Source organism: Dryobates pubescens, chromosome 2, assembly GCF_014839835.1.
Source record: "Dryobates pubescens isolate bDryPub1 chromosome 2, bDryPub1.pri, whole genome shotgun sequence".
NCBI lineage: Eukaryota > Metazoa > Chordata > Aves > Piciformes > Picidae > Dryobates > Dryobates pubescens.
In genome coordinates this window covers 47,321,543-47,334,682 of record NC_071613.1, presented here as the reverse complement: position 1 = coordinate 47,334,682, position 13,140 = coordinate 47,321,543, and the positions used below count along the sequence as shown (strand labels likewise).

General features: G+C 39.5%; 1 protein-coding gene across 2 annotated transcripts in view; it reads left to right on the top strand.

The window, feature by feature from the left end:
- Positions 1-13,140, top strand: part of DPP10 (dipeptidyl peptidase like 10) — a 592,658-nt gene that overhangs the window by 528,879 nt on the left and 50,639 nt on the right. For both annotated transcript variants that reach the window (XM_054176832.1, XM_054176823.1), the window contains exons 8-9: positions 4,205-4,325; positions 8,165-8,319. In XM_054176832.1, the coding sequence (XP_054032807.1) occupies positions 4,205-4,325; positions 8,165-8,319 (276 nt within the window). The remainder of the gene's footprint in view (positions 1-4,204; positions 4,326-8,164; positions 8,320-13,140) is intronic.

Sequence of the window (13,140 nt, the reverse complement as noted above, 5' to 3'; positions counted from 1 at the left end):
CTAAAAATGTATGAACCAAAGAAAAGTAACTTGGCTGTTTTGCAGCAGGGATAGAGATCAACCATTATATTTAAAGACCTCCTCTGCTTCTGGAGCGTAATATAGATTTTTTTTTTTGCATGTTTCAGCTGAGGAATATTTTTATTTCTTGGTTGATGGACTTGTAATAATCCATATAAAAACTGGTATCCATCTTCCTGCTGAAGTCACTTCACATTTGATACCACCTGTTGCAGCAGGAAGAGCACGGAGTGGTGTCATGGCCACAGCAAGCCAGTGAGAGCTGAGACTAACCAGGGAGAAAAAGCCAACTTCACTGCTCTCTGGTAAAACCATAGTTGCTGTACACATGCTTCTTCTAGTCATGGATATTTTAGAGGGCCATGAAACCAAGGTGCTTAGCTGCTGGTCAGTGTTGTACGTGCAGACAATAATCATAATAATTTATAATCATAAATGAGCAAGATCTATTGACTCTCTTGTGAATTAAAATTAATTTAAAGCAATCATCTATTAACATTTCAGTATGTTTAGAGTTGTGTATGAGGTACATTTATACCATGTAAATACTATATTGGGAAGAAGTCATACAGTGACTATGACTTTGGAAAATGTCTTTCTTGGCTGCATTGCTCTGGTACTAATGCCAGATAGGAGTCTGGGCTTTGTAACTACACATGCTGTGGGTTAGTTGCTTGGGCGGTGTTGGATTGGTTGATGGGTTGGACGCGATGATCTTGAAGGTCTCTTCCAACCTGGTTTATTCTATGTATTCTATGTATATGTGCTTAGTTGAATCCACAGCTTGGATTTACAGGAAACAAAGCAAAGAGCTTCATGGACCTGTTCACAATAACGTTGTCACTCCAACTCTGCTGCCTGTTTTGCTGCAGAAATCGATGTCTTAGCTCCAAAATCTTTATTTCCAAGACATGAATGAATCAAATAATTATAGATGAGCACTTTGCATGTTCAGAATGTGGGGTTTAGGCAGCATCGTTGTAGGAGGTGTGCACGAAGCCATTCCTGTCGTTACAAACAGCAGTTTGTGGGCTTCAAGCGGAAAGTGGCACCTCCTGAAATAGAACAAATACTCAAAATTACAGGTGAGATTCAATGACTGACCAGAATGGTGGATCTCCTTAAGATGCTTCTGCAAGCTCAAACATGAGGATATTGATCTTTTGGAATGCTGCAGGTGGTGCAGAGCAGTAGTTGCCAGTGCACCAACCCTAAATCGCTGATGTGCATTTACCAGCTGTTTAGTTATGTGGAGGAACGTGGATGTTGTATTGCATAAGCGTTTTGCAAAGCAACATAAATTCATCATTTTTAATGTTAAATTCAGGTAAGCAATAAGCTTGACCCTTGCTACGGAGAGAGCTGCCAGGTGACCTTGGAAGTTTTTCAGGAAATTAAAAATGTGCTAATTCCTATGTTGGAGAAAAAAATTATTCTTTGGGGTAGCTGTTGAAAGAATACATATCACAGGTCATGAGGAGAGAAGGGAAACTTTAGATGACAAGAGGAGACTAAGGGGATTGCGGGGATGTTCAAGGAACCGTTTGGGGATGGAGACAAAGATTTACACAATGAATGGGGGATAAAGCTGAAGAAGCTGGCAATTGGTGGCACAAGGGTGAGATATTTACTTATCTGAAATGTGTCAGATGGAATTAGCAATACCTGCTAACTAGTAATAACAGGATTAAAGACCTTTTCATGGTTCAGTCATGAAATAAGTAGTTCTTAATCCTCTAGTTTGGCGGTGATGGCCTTAAGTGAATTTTTTTCACTACAGGCAATAGACGCTATGCTTATCTTCCCCATTAAAAATACAAATGGCTTGAAAACGGGTGACAAAGGCAAAAACGATGCTTCTGATCTTCAAAAATTAATTAGATTGAGCTTGTTTAATGGAATAAGGTTAAATAAAATAGAATAATTTGATCAAGCAGGCTTTTCTGGTAATCTGGAAGTAGTTGTTTATGTAAGAGATTGTCAACTGTAAGAAATTGCTGCTTACTGAGCCACTAGTGTGTTACTTACATAATTTAGTGTAATAGGAATATTTTAAATTCACTTAATTAGTAAGTGCAGGCCTAAAATATTTTTTCTTGGTTAAGCAATTAAGCATGTCTTATTATTACTTGCATTTGTTTGTTTTACCTTAGGGAAAAAAAACCTTACCTTTTTTATTGTGGAAATACACATTGACAAAAAGTGTTTGTTGGTATTATTTCAGTCTGACACTCTCTAATCCTTTTTTTCTTCTGATGTTAATGCAGCATCATACAGCAGCTTCCCATAGCTTCTAAGTTTTATTTACTATAATTTGTAAAGCTATAAATGTTATTACCGGCCTGTGCCTTTCATACTATTGAAACTGGATCAGTTATTTTCGCTTCAGTTTTGAACTCCTTGCCAAGTTTTGAATTTCTGACAGTAAAGAGCTTCATTCTAAGTCAGCCTTGATTCCCAGTAATGGTTAAAATCATTGCATTGCTTATGGTATGAAAAAACCCTTCAGCTTTATTGCTTCCTACAGCAGAAAGCATGAAGTGGCTACTGCTAAAAATCAAGAAACGCCAGTTTGGGGACTCATAGGGAAATCTATTTCAGATGGTAATTTAGAAGCAAAGAGAACAGCAGTAATAGTGGTAATAAAACTTAGCTCTCTGCTTAGTATTTTCCCATAAGTCATTTATCATAAAAGCATGAGGGAATGATATATGACTAGCCTTTTAAAATGGTCTTTGGTGGAAATGTATTTACTTCATGCTAACAGTTTCTGAGACTCCTAATGTCAGTGTACATTGATGAAATCATGTAATGAAAACATGCGTTGCTTTTCTGATGCCATTAGCTGCATTTTCCTGATGTGGATCAAGATGGTGCATAACTAGTCTGATTTCAGTGATAAGATGTGCAAGCACATAGGTGGCCTTTATAATTTAAGAAAAAAAATAAAGAAGAAGTCTACAACTCTGAAGTGTTAGCTGAAATGCCAGTCTAGTCATGGGCATTGAAACTTAGGAAGATGAGGAATGAAGGAATACAGATAAAAGAAGAAGAGCATTATTACAGGAAATGCTAGTAGTTGTAGTTCTGCTTTCTATACCCATCTACAGCTTTTGAGCTGTTAGTATCTTGGATGTTTGTTTCTCATTAACCTGAACTGGGAAAGATAGGGAAGTTCAGGACAGCACGCATCAAAGCAGTGAAGTGCTTGAAGGTCTCCTCACTGGTAAGAGAAAGGCAAATACATAGCCTGTTGTGGCTATTTCCATGTTGTGATGGCTTCCATGTCATAACCCTCCTTATCATCACTGTATCTGTCTTCCGCCCTTTTTGCCATCATCATCCCCTTCCAATGTTTGTTTTTCCCTTCTCTCCCCCTCCTCTCCCCTCCCCTTTTTTTTTGTTCTCTTTACCTTTCTTTTATTGCACTTTGTCTTGAACCCTGGAGACTGGACCTCAGTCTCACAACATGAGTGAACCTGAAATTCTTTGCTGCAAAGTGAACAAGAAAAGGCAAGCACACGCAAGGCTGAGAAGTGGCAGTAAAAGAGGAAAGGACAGTCTGTCTAGTCTCTTACTTTCAGGAGTGGCCTAGGCTTGGAAAGAAAAGGGCATTTATGTATCACACTTGAGGTAAAATATTTGTGTGTCAGAGTCAGAAAGTGTCAGCAAGCTGAGAAAAGTTAACAGCAGCCTGCTATTTATTTTGCTTCTCCAATATGTTATCACACCATGATATAAAGCTGGAACTTACATTTCTGGTGCGTGTGCTGCTCTATATGTAGTTGCAGAAGTGTGTCTAATTTCACAGCTAGAAAAACAGATGATATTATTAGACAGAGTGGAATTAATAGAAAATTTCTTTATCTATTCAACTGATAAAAAACTTGTCTTCTGTATGATTCTGCAGAATGTAATAATATTTCATAAAGCAAATGGAAACATTTCAACTGGAAAAACAATTTCAAAGGAAGAATTTAGCTTGGCATAAGGATTAAAAGTTTGATTAGTTTGTCCAAATTGATGGCAAAAGAAAATATGAAGCCAGTGTTGGTGAAAACTCAGTTTGAATTATTTTGTAGACTTTTCTAAGCCCGAGGAAACTGTGTATTCATTGCTGAACATTCATTTATATCTACCAAAATGTTCTTTTTTTTCTCTCCATCCCTTTTACCTCATCCAGATTTATATTTTTGAAAACAACATCTACTATCAGCCTGATGTAAAGAGTAGCTCATTGCGCCTGACATCTTCAGGAAAAGAAGGAATTATTTTTAATGGAATTGCTGACTGGCTATATGAAGGTAAGCTGGACAAAAATGTCTTGTTTATTAAAACAGATGAGAGGTTCTTGTACAGACCCAAGAGCACAAATCTATTCATTTCAGAAAATGCTATGTAAGGCTGGGTTTGATTCTTTACCTTCTCATTTTCTCGCACGGTCGCCTTTGCACCTATTCATACTTTGCATTGACTGTTTGGTTTGCATATACCAATAATTTCTGAGAAAGTGTGATTTATTTTCAATCAGAGTGTATCAAATGCATTATGAACACTAGGTAGTATTATAAAAATGCTATAGTTGTGAAATATTGATGTGGGTTGTTACTGCCATCTTCAGTGGGGCTGGCATTTCAAGCAGAGCTGTTGAAATAAAACTAAATCCCCTGTGTGTTTTCCTTGCCTAGAATATCTCCCTATGTATGGAGCTGCTATGGGACTACAACACAAGTTAGGAGACAAAGGATGCTGTTGCTTGTGTGAATGAGAGTCCTGATATGTTTGGAGTTAAAACATCCTGATAGAAGGCAGCACAGAAGAACCATAGCATATGGTTTGCCTTTATGCTGCTGAATAGAGAGCAGGAGGTGATCAGAGATGATACTGCGTGGTGGTACTTTTTGTGGTTGGTGTTCTGTGTGCTAACTATGACTCATGAGAGACTCCAGTCCCTCAAGCCAAGCAGTACCATTATGCTTGAGTTGAAAAATATGCCTGAATTCAATCTGAGTGTTTTGACAAGATCTAAAACCATCATGCTGTTACCTCAACAGAGAATGCTACTGTTGCATAAACCAATCTGGGCTAGGCTCCTGGAAAACTTGCTGTTGATAGCAAGCAGTGCTAAAATGGAGTGGAGGACAGCTCAGTCTGTGATACCCTCTGAGTTCTGAAGCCAGCTAGCTTCTCTGTAATGCCATAGATTGTTTCTCTCTGTATGCAAAATGCCTTTAACAGCAACAGAGAAATAAAATGAGGTCAGATTATTGGGTTCATACAAGAGCTTGAAATAACATTTCAGTTGTCCTATGAGATTCAGTAATTTTATAGATCAATAGCTCAGTGTTAATACTTAGTTAGTGAAGTACACAGCTTCTCAGGTAGAATTTTGCAGGGCAGAGTGTGTTTTTAGGAATGTTGTAGTGCCATACAGCAAGGAATTTCAGTGTAGTTCTTAGAAATGATCTGTCTGTACCTCCTGGCTTTTCCATAGCTATGAGCAGATAGCTCACATCAGGATTTTTAAAAGTCTCAGCCCAAGTAAACTCCTAAATGAGAACAGTGATTTGCATCCGTTAGTCATATAAATGTCTGTGCCTGATAGTTACTCACTTCCAAGGTTGCTATTAATTATATGAATTGTTTTAATGTGGCAGCATATTTCAAAATCTAAGGACAAAGGACATCTTTGGAATGGAATATAGTTTTGGATGCACTTCATGTTCTTCAAATCTAACATGACTGCATGACACTTCAGGAATTTAAGCCTATATATCTTATCAAAGTTGAAACAGTATGTCAAGCTTTTTCCAAAGCAAAGTGAAGTTAGTAAGAGTCACAGTCATGGATGGAACAAGGCAGTCATGGCTCCAGTTCTGCAAGGAATTTGAGGGCACCTGGTCAGAAGAGGGCAGCCTGTGTTTCTCTTCTCCTTGGGATGCAACTGATTGCAGCACGGAGCTGCAGCCAGCGACATGCGGTGAAGGATCAGTATAAAGCTCTGCATCACAGAAACTATAATATGAAATTCATTTAAAAACATTCTTCTCCAGTCTGCAAAGGATCATAAGGATATCACAGGATAATTCAGACTGAAAGGGACCCCAAAAAGCTACCCAATGCAAAGGGCCATTTCTGGTATTTTCCAGGCATTTTAATTGAAATGTCTGGAAGGGATGGAGTAGACCACATCTCAGAACTATACATATAGAATTTAAAGACGTATTTCATGGAAGAAGTGTGAGGATTTTTTTATATGCTTTGGGTCTGCATATTCAGAAGGTCTACATTTGGATAGTAAAGAGAATCAAAACTTTGAAACATGCCAGTATGCTTTTTTAATTGAGGTTCTATTTCAGCTTAACTCTATCTCAGAAACAGTATCTGAAAGAGGTTGATGTGGATTTTTTGTATCTTAATATTTTGAAAGATCGACAAAGCTGTTGATGAAACAAAAGACTGTTTCTTTAAGCTGCAAATGTTTCATAATGAACAGAGAAAAGGAATGAGGTATCTTGGAAAGAACAGGAGCAGCAAGCCACAATAATGGCAATGATGCTTGTCTGAGGTTATGTTCCTGCTTCTCGGTGTGTGCCTGTCATTCCTACAGAGACATTTTATTCATTAATATTTGAGGACTGAAAGGCTCAATATACATCATTTAAGTCAGAGAAAAAGGGAATTCTGTCTGTACCCACTGGAAGACCACAGTCCATGTCTGTTGTCATGAACAAATATACTGCTTCTTGTCCATTAACCGATGTTTAACTTAGAATCGTCTTCTACTTTCAATGGTATTTTTAGTGGCAGCAGAGGCTGAGCAGGCCAAACACTGTTCAGATAAGGCTGAAAGATTTTCAGTTGAATCAAGAACTGTTCCTCCTTTTGACCTGATTTGTTTTCTTTTATCATTTGCCTGAGTTGGTTATTAGCATTTTACCTTGGAAAACATTTGGGAATAGCTTTCTTTGTATGAGTAACCTTGTTGGAATGCAAGCAGCAATATTTTAAAACAGACACAGATGTGATTTTTGCTATCCAATGTTCACCTTTCATTCTCTGCTATTCTCTTGTGTAAAAGGTTTTAGCTATCCTTCTAGGGAGAGAAACATGACCCAGAGTATATGACTTTGAATACAGGTCCCAGCTTCTTTGCACCTACCCTTAGATAATTCAACCCATTAAACCACTTCAAAACTTTCAAAATGTGATAAGCACCTTGGAGAGTCTTCATTGACAATTTAAGTGGCTTTGTGGGTGGACTCTTAAAATATGAATGCAGTTGGGCCTTTGTTCCTGTCAGTATTCTGTTCTTAATTTTCCAGCCAAGTTCTTCAAGTTTAAATACAAAATGCTCACCCAACAAGTCAACATGTCAATTGCAATAGTGAAAAAGAAATCTTTTCCCAAGTGGAAAACAGACCTCTGAATTTGAAATTGGTCAGGAGCTGCATTTCTGGGATTCTAGGAGGTTAGGTGCTGTTTCTATGACTGGTTCTGTTTTGTTTCTTTTGAATGTGAGATGCAGTGACAATAAACACAGGAAAACATTGCATCACATTTTTGAGAATTGCTGTCATTTGGGAATCAAATCAAATGTGGACAAAAATGTATAGGTTTGTTTGGATTGCAGAAAAACTGAACTTAGTGAGAATTGAACAACTGGTCAACAAAAAAGTCAAAGTATTGCACTCCAAACATGTTTAGATAAATATCACTGTGTGAGGATGTGCATGCTACCAGGTACCACAGCTCAGACAAATCAGGTGTACTAAAGTTTTTTATTAAAAAGAAAAATTGGCAATACTAAGAGCCCTATTACAATGGTCCACATAACTTAAAAATGAACTAAACACATCTAACAGAATGTAAAAGAATTAAACATATGACAGTTGCAATTATCTTCCATCTTTAGATGATTTATTGACATCAATGAAAGTATTCATTTGAGGCAAACGGTTGAAGTTTGGTCCTTTGATATGCCTTGTTATTCAAACATTCAACCCAGGATGATGTGAACTTACTGAAATTGCACCAGATGCATTTTAAGTAGGCACAGAAAGAACAAATCAGTGCCAACTGAATGAACTGGAAATGATGTGATAAATATTTTCATGGACCCTAAGGAAATTTGGTTTTGCAGAGGAACTTCTTCATTCGCACATTGCCCACTGGTGGTCTCCAGACGGTGAAAGACTGGCATTCCTCACCATAAATGACTCTCTGGTACCAAACATGGTTATTCCCCGATTTACTGGAGGTCTGTATCCGAAAGGAAAGCAATATCCATATCCTAAGGTAAGATGAGTGTGAATGCTGCCCCCTCCTCTGGGCCTCTCAGTTTAGGAAAGATTCTGACTTGCTGGAAGGTGTCCAGAGAAGGGCAACAAAGCTGAGGAAGGGTTTGGAGCAAAAGCCCTGTGAGGAGAGGCTGAGGCAGCTGGGGTTGTTTAGCCTGGAGAAGAAGAGGCTCAGGGCAGATCTTCTTGCTGTCTACAACTACCTGAAGGGAGGTGGTAGCCAGGTGGGGGTTGATCTCTTCTCCCAGGCAACCAGCATCAGAACAAGAGGACACAGTCTCAAGCTGTGCCAGGGGAGGTTTAGGCTGGATGTTATGAAGAAATTCTTCACAGAAAGAGTGACTGGCCATTGGAATGTGCTGCCCAGGGAGGTGGTGGAGTCACCATCACTGGAGGTGTTTAGGAAGAGACTGGATGGGGCACTTGGTGCCATGGTTTAGTGCCATGGTGTTGGGTGATAGATTGGACTGAAAGGTCTTTTCCAACCTGGTTTATTCTATTCTGTTCTGTTCTATTCTATTCTATTCTATTCTATTCTATTCTATTCTATTCTATCCTATCCTATCCTATCCTATCCTATCCTATCCTATCCTATTCCTTGTTCAGTGATGGTATTCAACCATATGGAAGGAGTATCTCTGGACAGACTTGTTTTGTTTGTGTTGCTCTTCAGCAAATATTAATCACTTTTTCTATGAACTGTTACACCTGTTGCTAGAAAGAAGCTATCGAGGGAGGGAGCAGCAGACAAACTAATTCATAGTAATTTAACCTTTGATATATGTCTTGCTAAAATCAATCCACCACTTCTGAGAGAAAGGTAATATGTCTGAAGGACTGCACAGGAAAAAAAACAAACAACAGATACTGTCAAAATTGCACTGAAGTAATATAGACTGTGTGCAGAGCAGAGGGCATGTTCCATTGCAGTTATACAGATCTCAGTAAATCATGCTGTTATTAACAAATGTGGCAGTCTGACCTTGAATAAGATAAGCTACAGAAAAATCTTTTCCTAGCCATCAAAATGAGAAGGGGGGGGGGGGGGGGGGGGGGGGGGGGGGGGGGGGGGGAAATAGGAAAAAAGAAAAATAGGACTATGGCAGAGTTCCAGAAGACCTTGAAAAGGGTTTTTAGATTCTTGTTGGAAAGTGAAAGATCAGCCCAGACAGGGTTCATGTCTGAAATCACTCCTCATTTTCAGGGGATTTCCTCATTACATGCCTGCCTAGCTGTCGTTTTTGTGCTGAGCTCCAGCACAGGTATTATATTCCAGTTTAACATTTTATCCATCCCTTCTGTGCAATTTGGAATTGTCTGAGTTCCTTTCTGAGAGGATATGTATGGCTGTGGGCATGGTACTCCTTTGGCATTTCAAGGGGAGTTCACTGAAGGCTTCAGAACATGTTACTGTATATCTCCTACTGTTTTTTGGTGATGACCCTCTATGCGTGACGGGTGAACAGGTACTAAGAAACAATGATATGCAAATGTGATATCTTTGTACTATGAAATAATGCTCTAAAATAATGGAATAGCAGTATTTTCAGTAGCAGTTAACAAGCTTTTATTGGCAAAAGACCTTGAGTGACACAGCAAAGAAAAAAAAATATATTAGAAGTCAGCCTTGTAAACAAGAAATGAGTAATTCCATTTCATTAGCAATTCAGCATAAAAGTGATGCACAATACTACTTCAGTAATCTCATTAATGGACAAACATTATCTTTATTTAATGTCTCAATTTAATGCCAATTTAGCTACACCATTAATTGGTAATGAAGCTTGTGGTATAGCAACAGAGAGGAAAGAATAAAGGTTTGGTCTTTATTGTGGAATGAAACCATCAAAAAATTATGTCTATGATTAAAAAAATTAAATGAAACCTGCATGTGTTTGTGAATACTGGGACAGGTTCATCTGTGCATGTGTCAGACACACAGATTGTATTCTTTAAAAAAAAAGAAGGAAAAAAAAAAGAAAAAGGAAGTTTAAATTATATCAAATGCATTGAGGGCAAAGTAGGGTTTCAATGTAAAGAGTTCTCATACTACTGAACAAATTTGGGTATTAAACAAAATTTAAATTGTCATGAGGAGACCCTGTGTGGTGGAGGAGTTGTGGCTGTTAAGGGACAGATGTGGGTGTGGGTGATTTTCACTCGGGTAGGAAAAAACCTTCAGCTGCCCAAGTCCACTGCAGGTGGTGAGAGCACTTGGTGTTCGCCCCAGACAGCTGTAGAGCCACTGCTGTAAAGCTCAGGCATATCCACACAGCAGAGTAGAACAGAACAGAACAGAATAAACCAGGTTGGAAGAGACCTTCAAGATCGTCGTGTCCAACCTATCATCTATCAGACACAGCCTTTTAATAACCCTTCCTCTACCAGTCAAATGTTGGCACGTGGCACTGTGTTTCAGGAACACACAAAACCTCTGCTGAAGGAGGAAACACATATAATGCAAGTAGGACACACAGCAAATACCTGTAGCAGAGACAATGTGCTGGGAAAGTGCAGCTTTGAACAGAGATTAGATCAGGCTGGCAGCCTGTGTTGGCCAGTGCCATGGTACACACCCCTCTGTCAAGTCTGGAGCAGGGCTGGGGATGGCAGAGCTGGAGCAGTGCTGTACATCTCTACTTCATGTTCAGGGGTTAGCATGGATCTGGCTATGTCTGCTGTGAAGGTGTGTTTTGGAGTGTCCCTCTGCAGCTTATCTTGATGTTGGATAGTAATCACTCCTGGCAGCCCTCCTAATGGGAGTACTTGGATACTGCTAAGCAGTTAATGTAGGGTTTAAAGAATATGAGGAGACTGCAGTTGTGTTGTAAGGACTCGATCTCTTAGTGATTTTCTTCCCGTTTTAATTTGTGTAAGCTGTGTTCATGCCTTTGAGAGACCATGTTGCTTTGGAGGAAAATGTAAAAGCTTTTATGAAAGAAAAAAATAGTTACTTACAATACAGGAGTGTAATTAAATCCATTTTCAAAACATTTTTCCTTTTTTAGCACTACTAAAAATAAACAAATACCTAAAAATAAACAAATACACTTTCTTGCCCAACATACCGCTCAGAAAAGAGTGCATACAGCTCTCAGAGTATATTTTTAGATAAGTCTAATTTCTAAAGATGTATTTCTCCCAAGCTACTTTGCATTTCTGAATACCCCTGTGAAGAGCCAGGTATACAACTTTATATATAGTATATTATGATTAGATCTATATTAGCAGTGATTTTACTTTGTCCTCCTTGTATTACATAGGGTCAGCCCTATTGAGACAAACTTTTCATCCCCAGTGTCCCAAGGATGCATGGTTTGTGATTCTGGTGACTTATGGGGAAAAGAATCTTGAATATGACTCACAGCCAGCCCTGCACATCCTTGTCTTTTGCCTCTAGCCCTTTCTCTTCATCTCAGAAGCTCCCATAGTAATGAGCCATGTTTCTGGGAGAAGAACAAATTCTGACTTTGTGTAGATCTTCAGGATTTAGCAGACTTTTCCCATTGGATATATATCAAAATGCCATTTTATTCTCCATTAGCAGAAAGAAGTATCTTAGAGCTGTCCTGCCAAAGCAGCTGGGTCCTGAATGGCATCAAATATAGAGGTTTCCATCTCAGCAAACCAGGGAAGGAAGTCTGGGGTAAAACTGTAAAGGGAAGAGGAATGTTATCCCACACATACAACAGCTTTTTTGGAGGAAGGAAAAATAGTGTCTGAAAAGACTTTGCCGGAGGCTGGGTTTAACTGCTGGTTTAGGAACTGGCTGTGTTCTTTTGCAGCTGACTTGACTTAACTGAGGCAAACTACTTGTCAGAGTGGCTGGAGAGCTGCCAAACAGAAAGAGACCTGGGGGTGCTGATTGACAGCCAGCTGAACACGAGCCAGCAGTGTGCCCAGGCAGCCAAGAAGGCCAATGGCATCCTGGCATTCATCAAGAATAGTGTGGCCAGCAGGAGCAGGGAAGACATTGTGCCCCTGTACTCATCACTGGTTAGGCACACCTTGAGTACTGTGTCTAGTTCTGGGCCCTTCAGTTTAAGAAGGACAGTGAGACTCTTGAACGTGTCCAGAGAAGGGCAACGAGGCTGATGAGAGGCCTTGAGCACAAGCCCTACAAGGAGAGGCTGAGGGAGCTGGGATGGTTCAGCCTGGAGAAGAGGAGGCTCAGGGCAGACCTTATTGCTGTCTACAACTACCTGAAGGGTGTTTGTAGCCAGGAGGGAGTTGATCTCTTCTCCCAGGCAACCAGCACCAGAACAAGAGGACACAGCTTTGCCAGGGGAAGTTTAGCCTTGAGTTGATGAGGAATTTCTTTCCCAAAAGAGTTGTTAGCCATTGGAACATGCTGCCCAGGGGGGTGGTGGAGTCATCATCCCTGGAGGTGTTCAAGAGGGGATTGTTTGTGGCACTTGGTGCCATGGTTTAGACATGAGGTCTGTGGTGCCAGGTTGGATTTGATGATCTTTGAGGTCTCTTCTAACCTTGGTGATTCTGTGATACTTCTAGCATTGGTCCCCTGATCTGTACGGGAAGGTCTGCCATTGATAAAGGGCAGTGAGAGAATCAGCCAATTAATACTTCATTTTAAAATCCCTGTAATTTACATGGCTGTGAAATATATTTTTTAAAAATTAGGATTTTTAAATGAAGTCACCATCACTGGAGGTATTTAACAAGAGACTGGATGAGGCACTTGGTGCCATGGTTTAGTTGATTAGATGGTGTTGGGTGATGGGTTGGACTTGATGATCTCAAAGGTCTTTTCCAACCTGGTTAATTCTATATTCTATTCTATTCTATTCTATTCTATTCT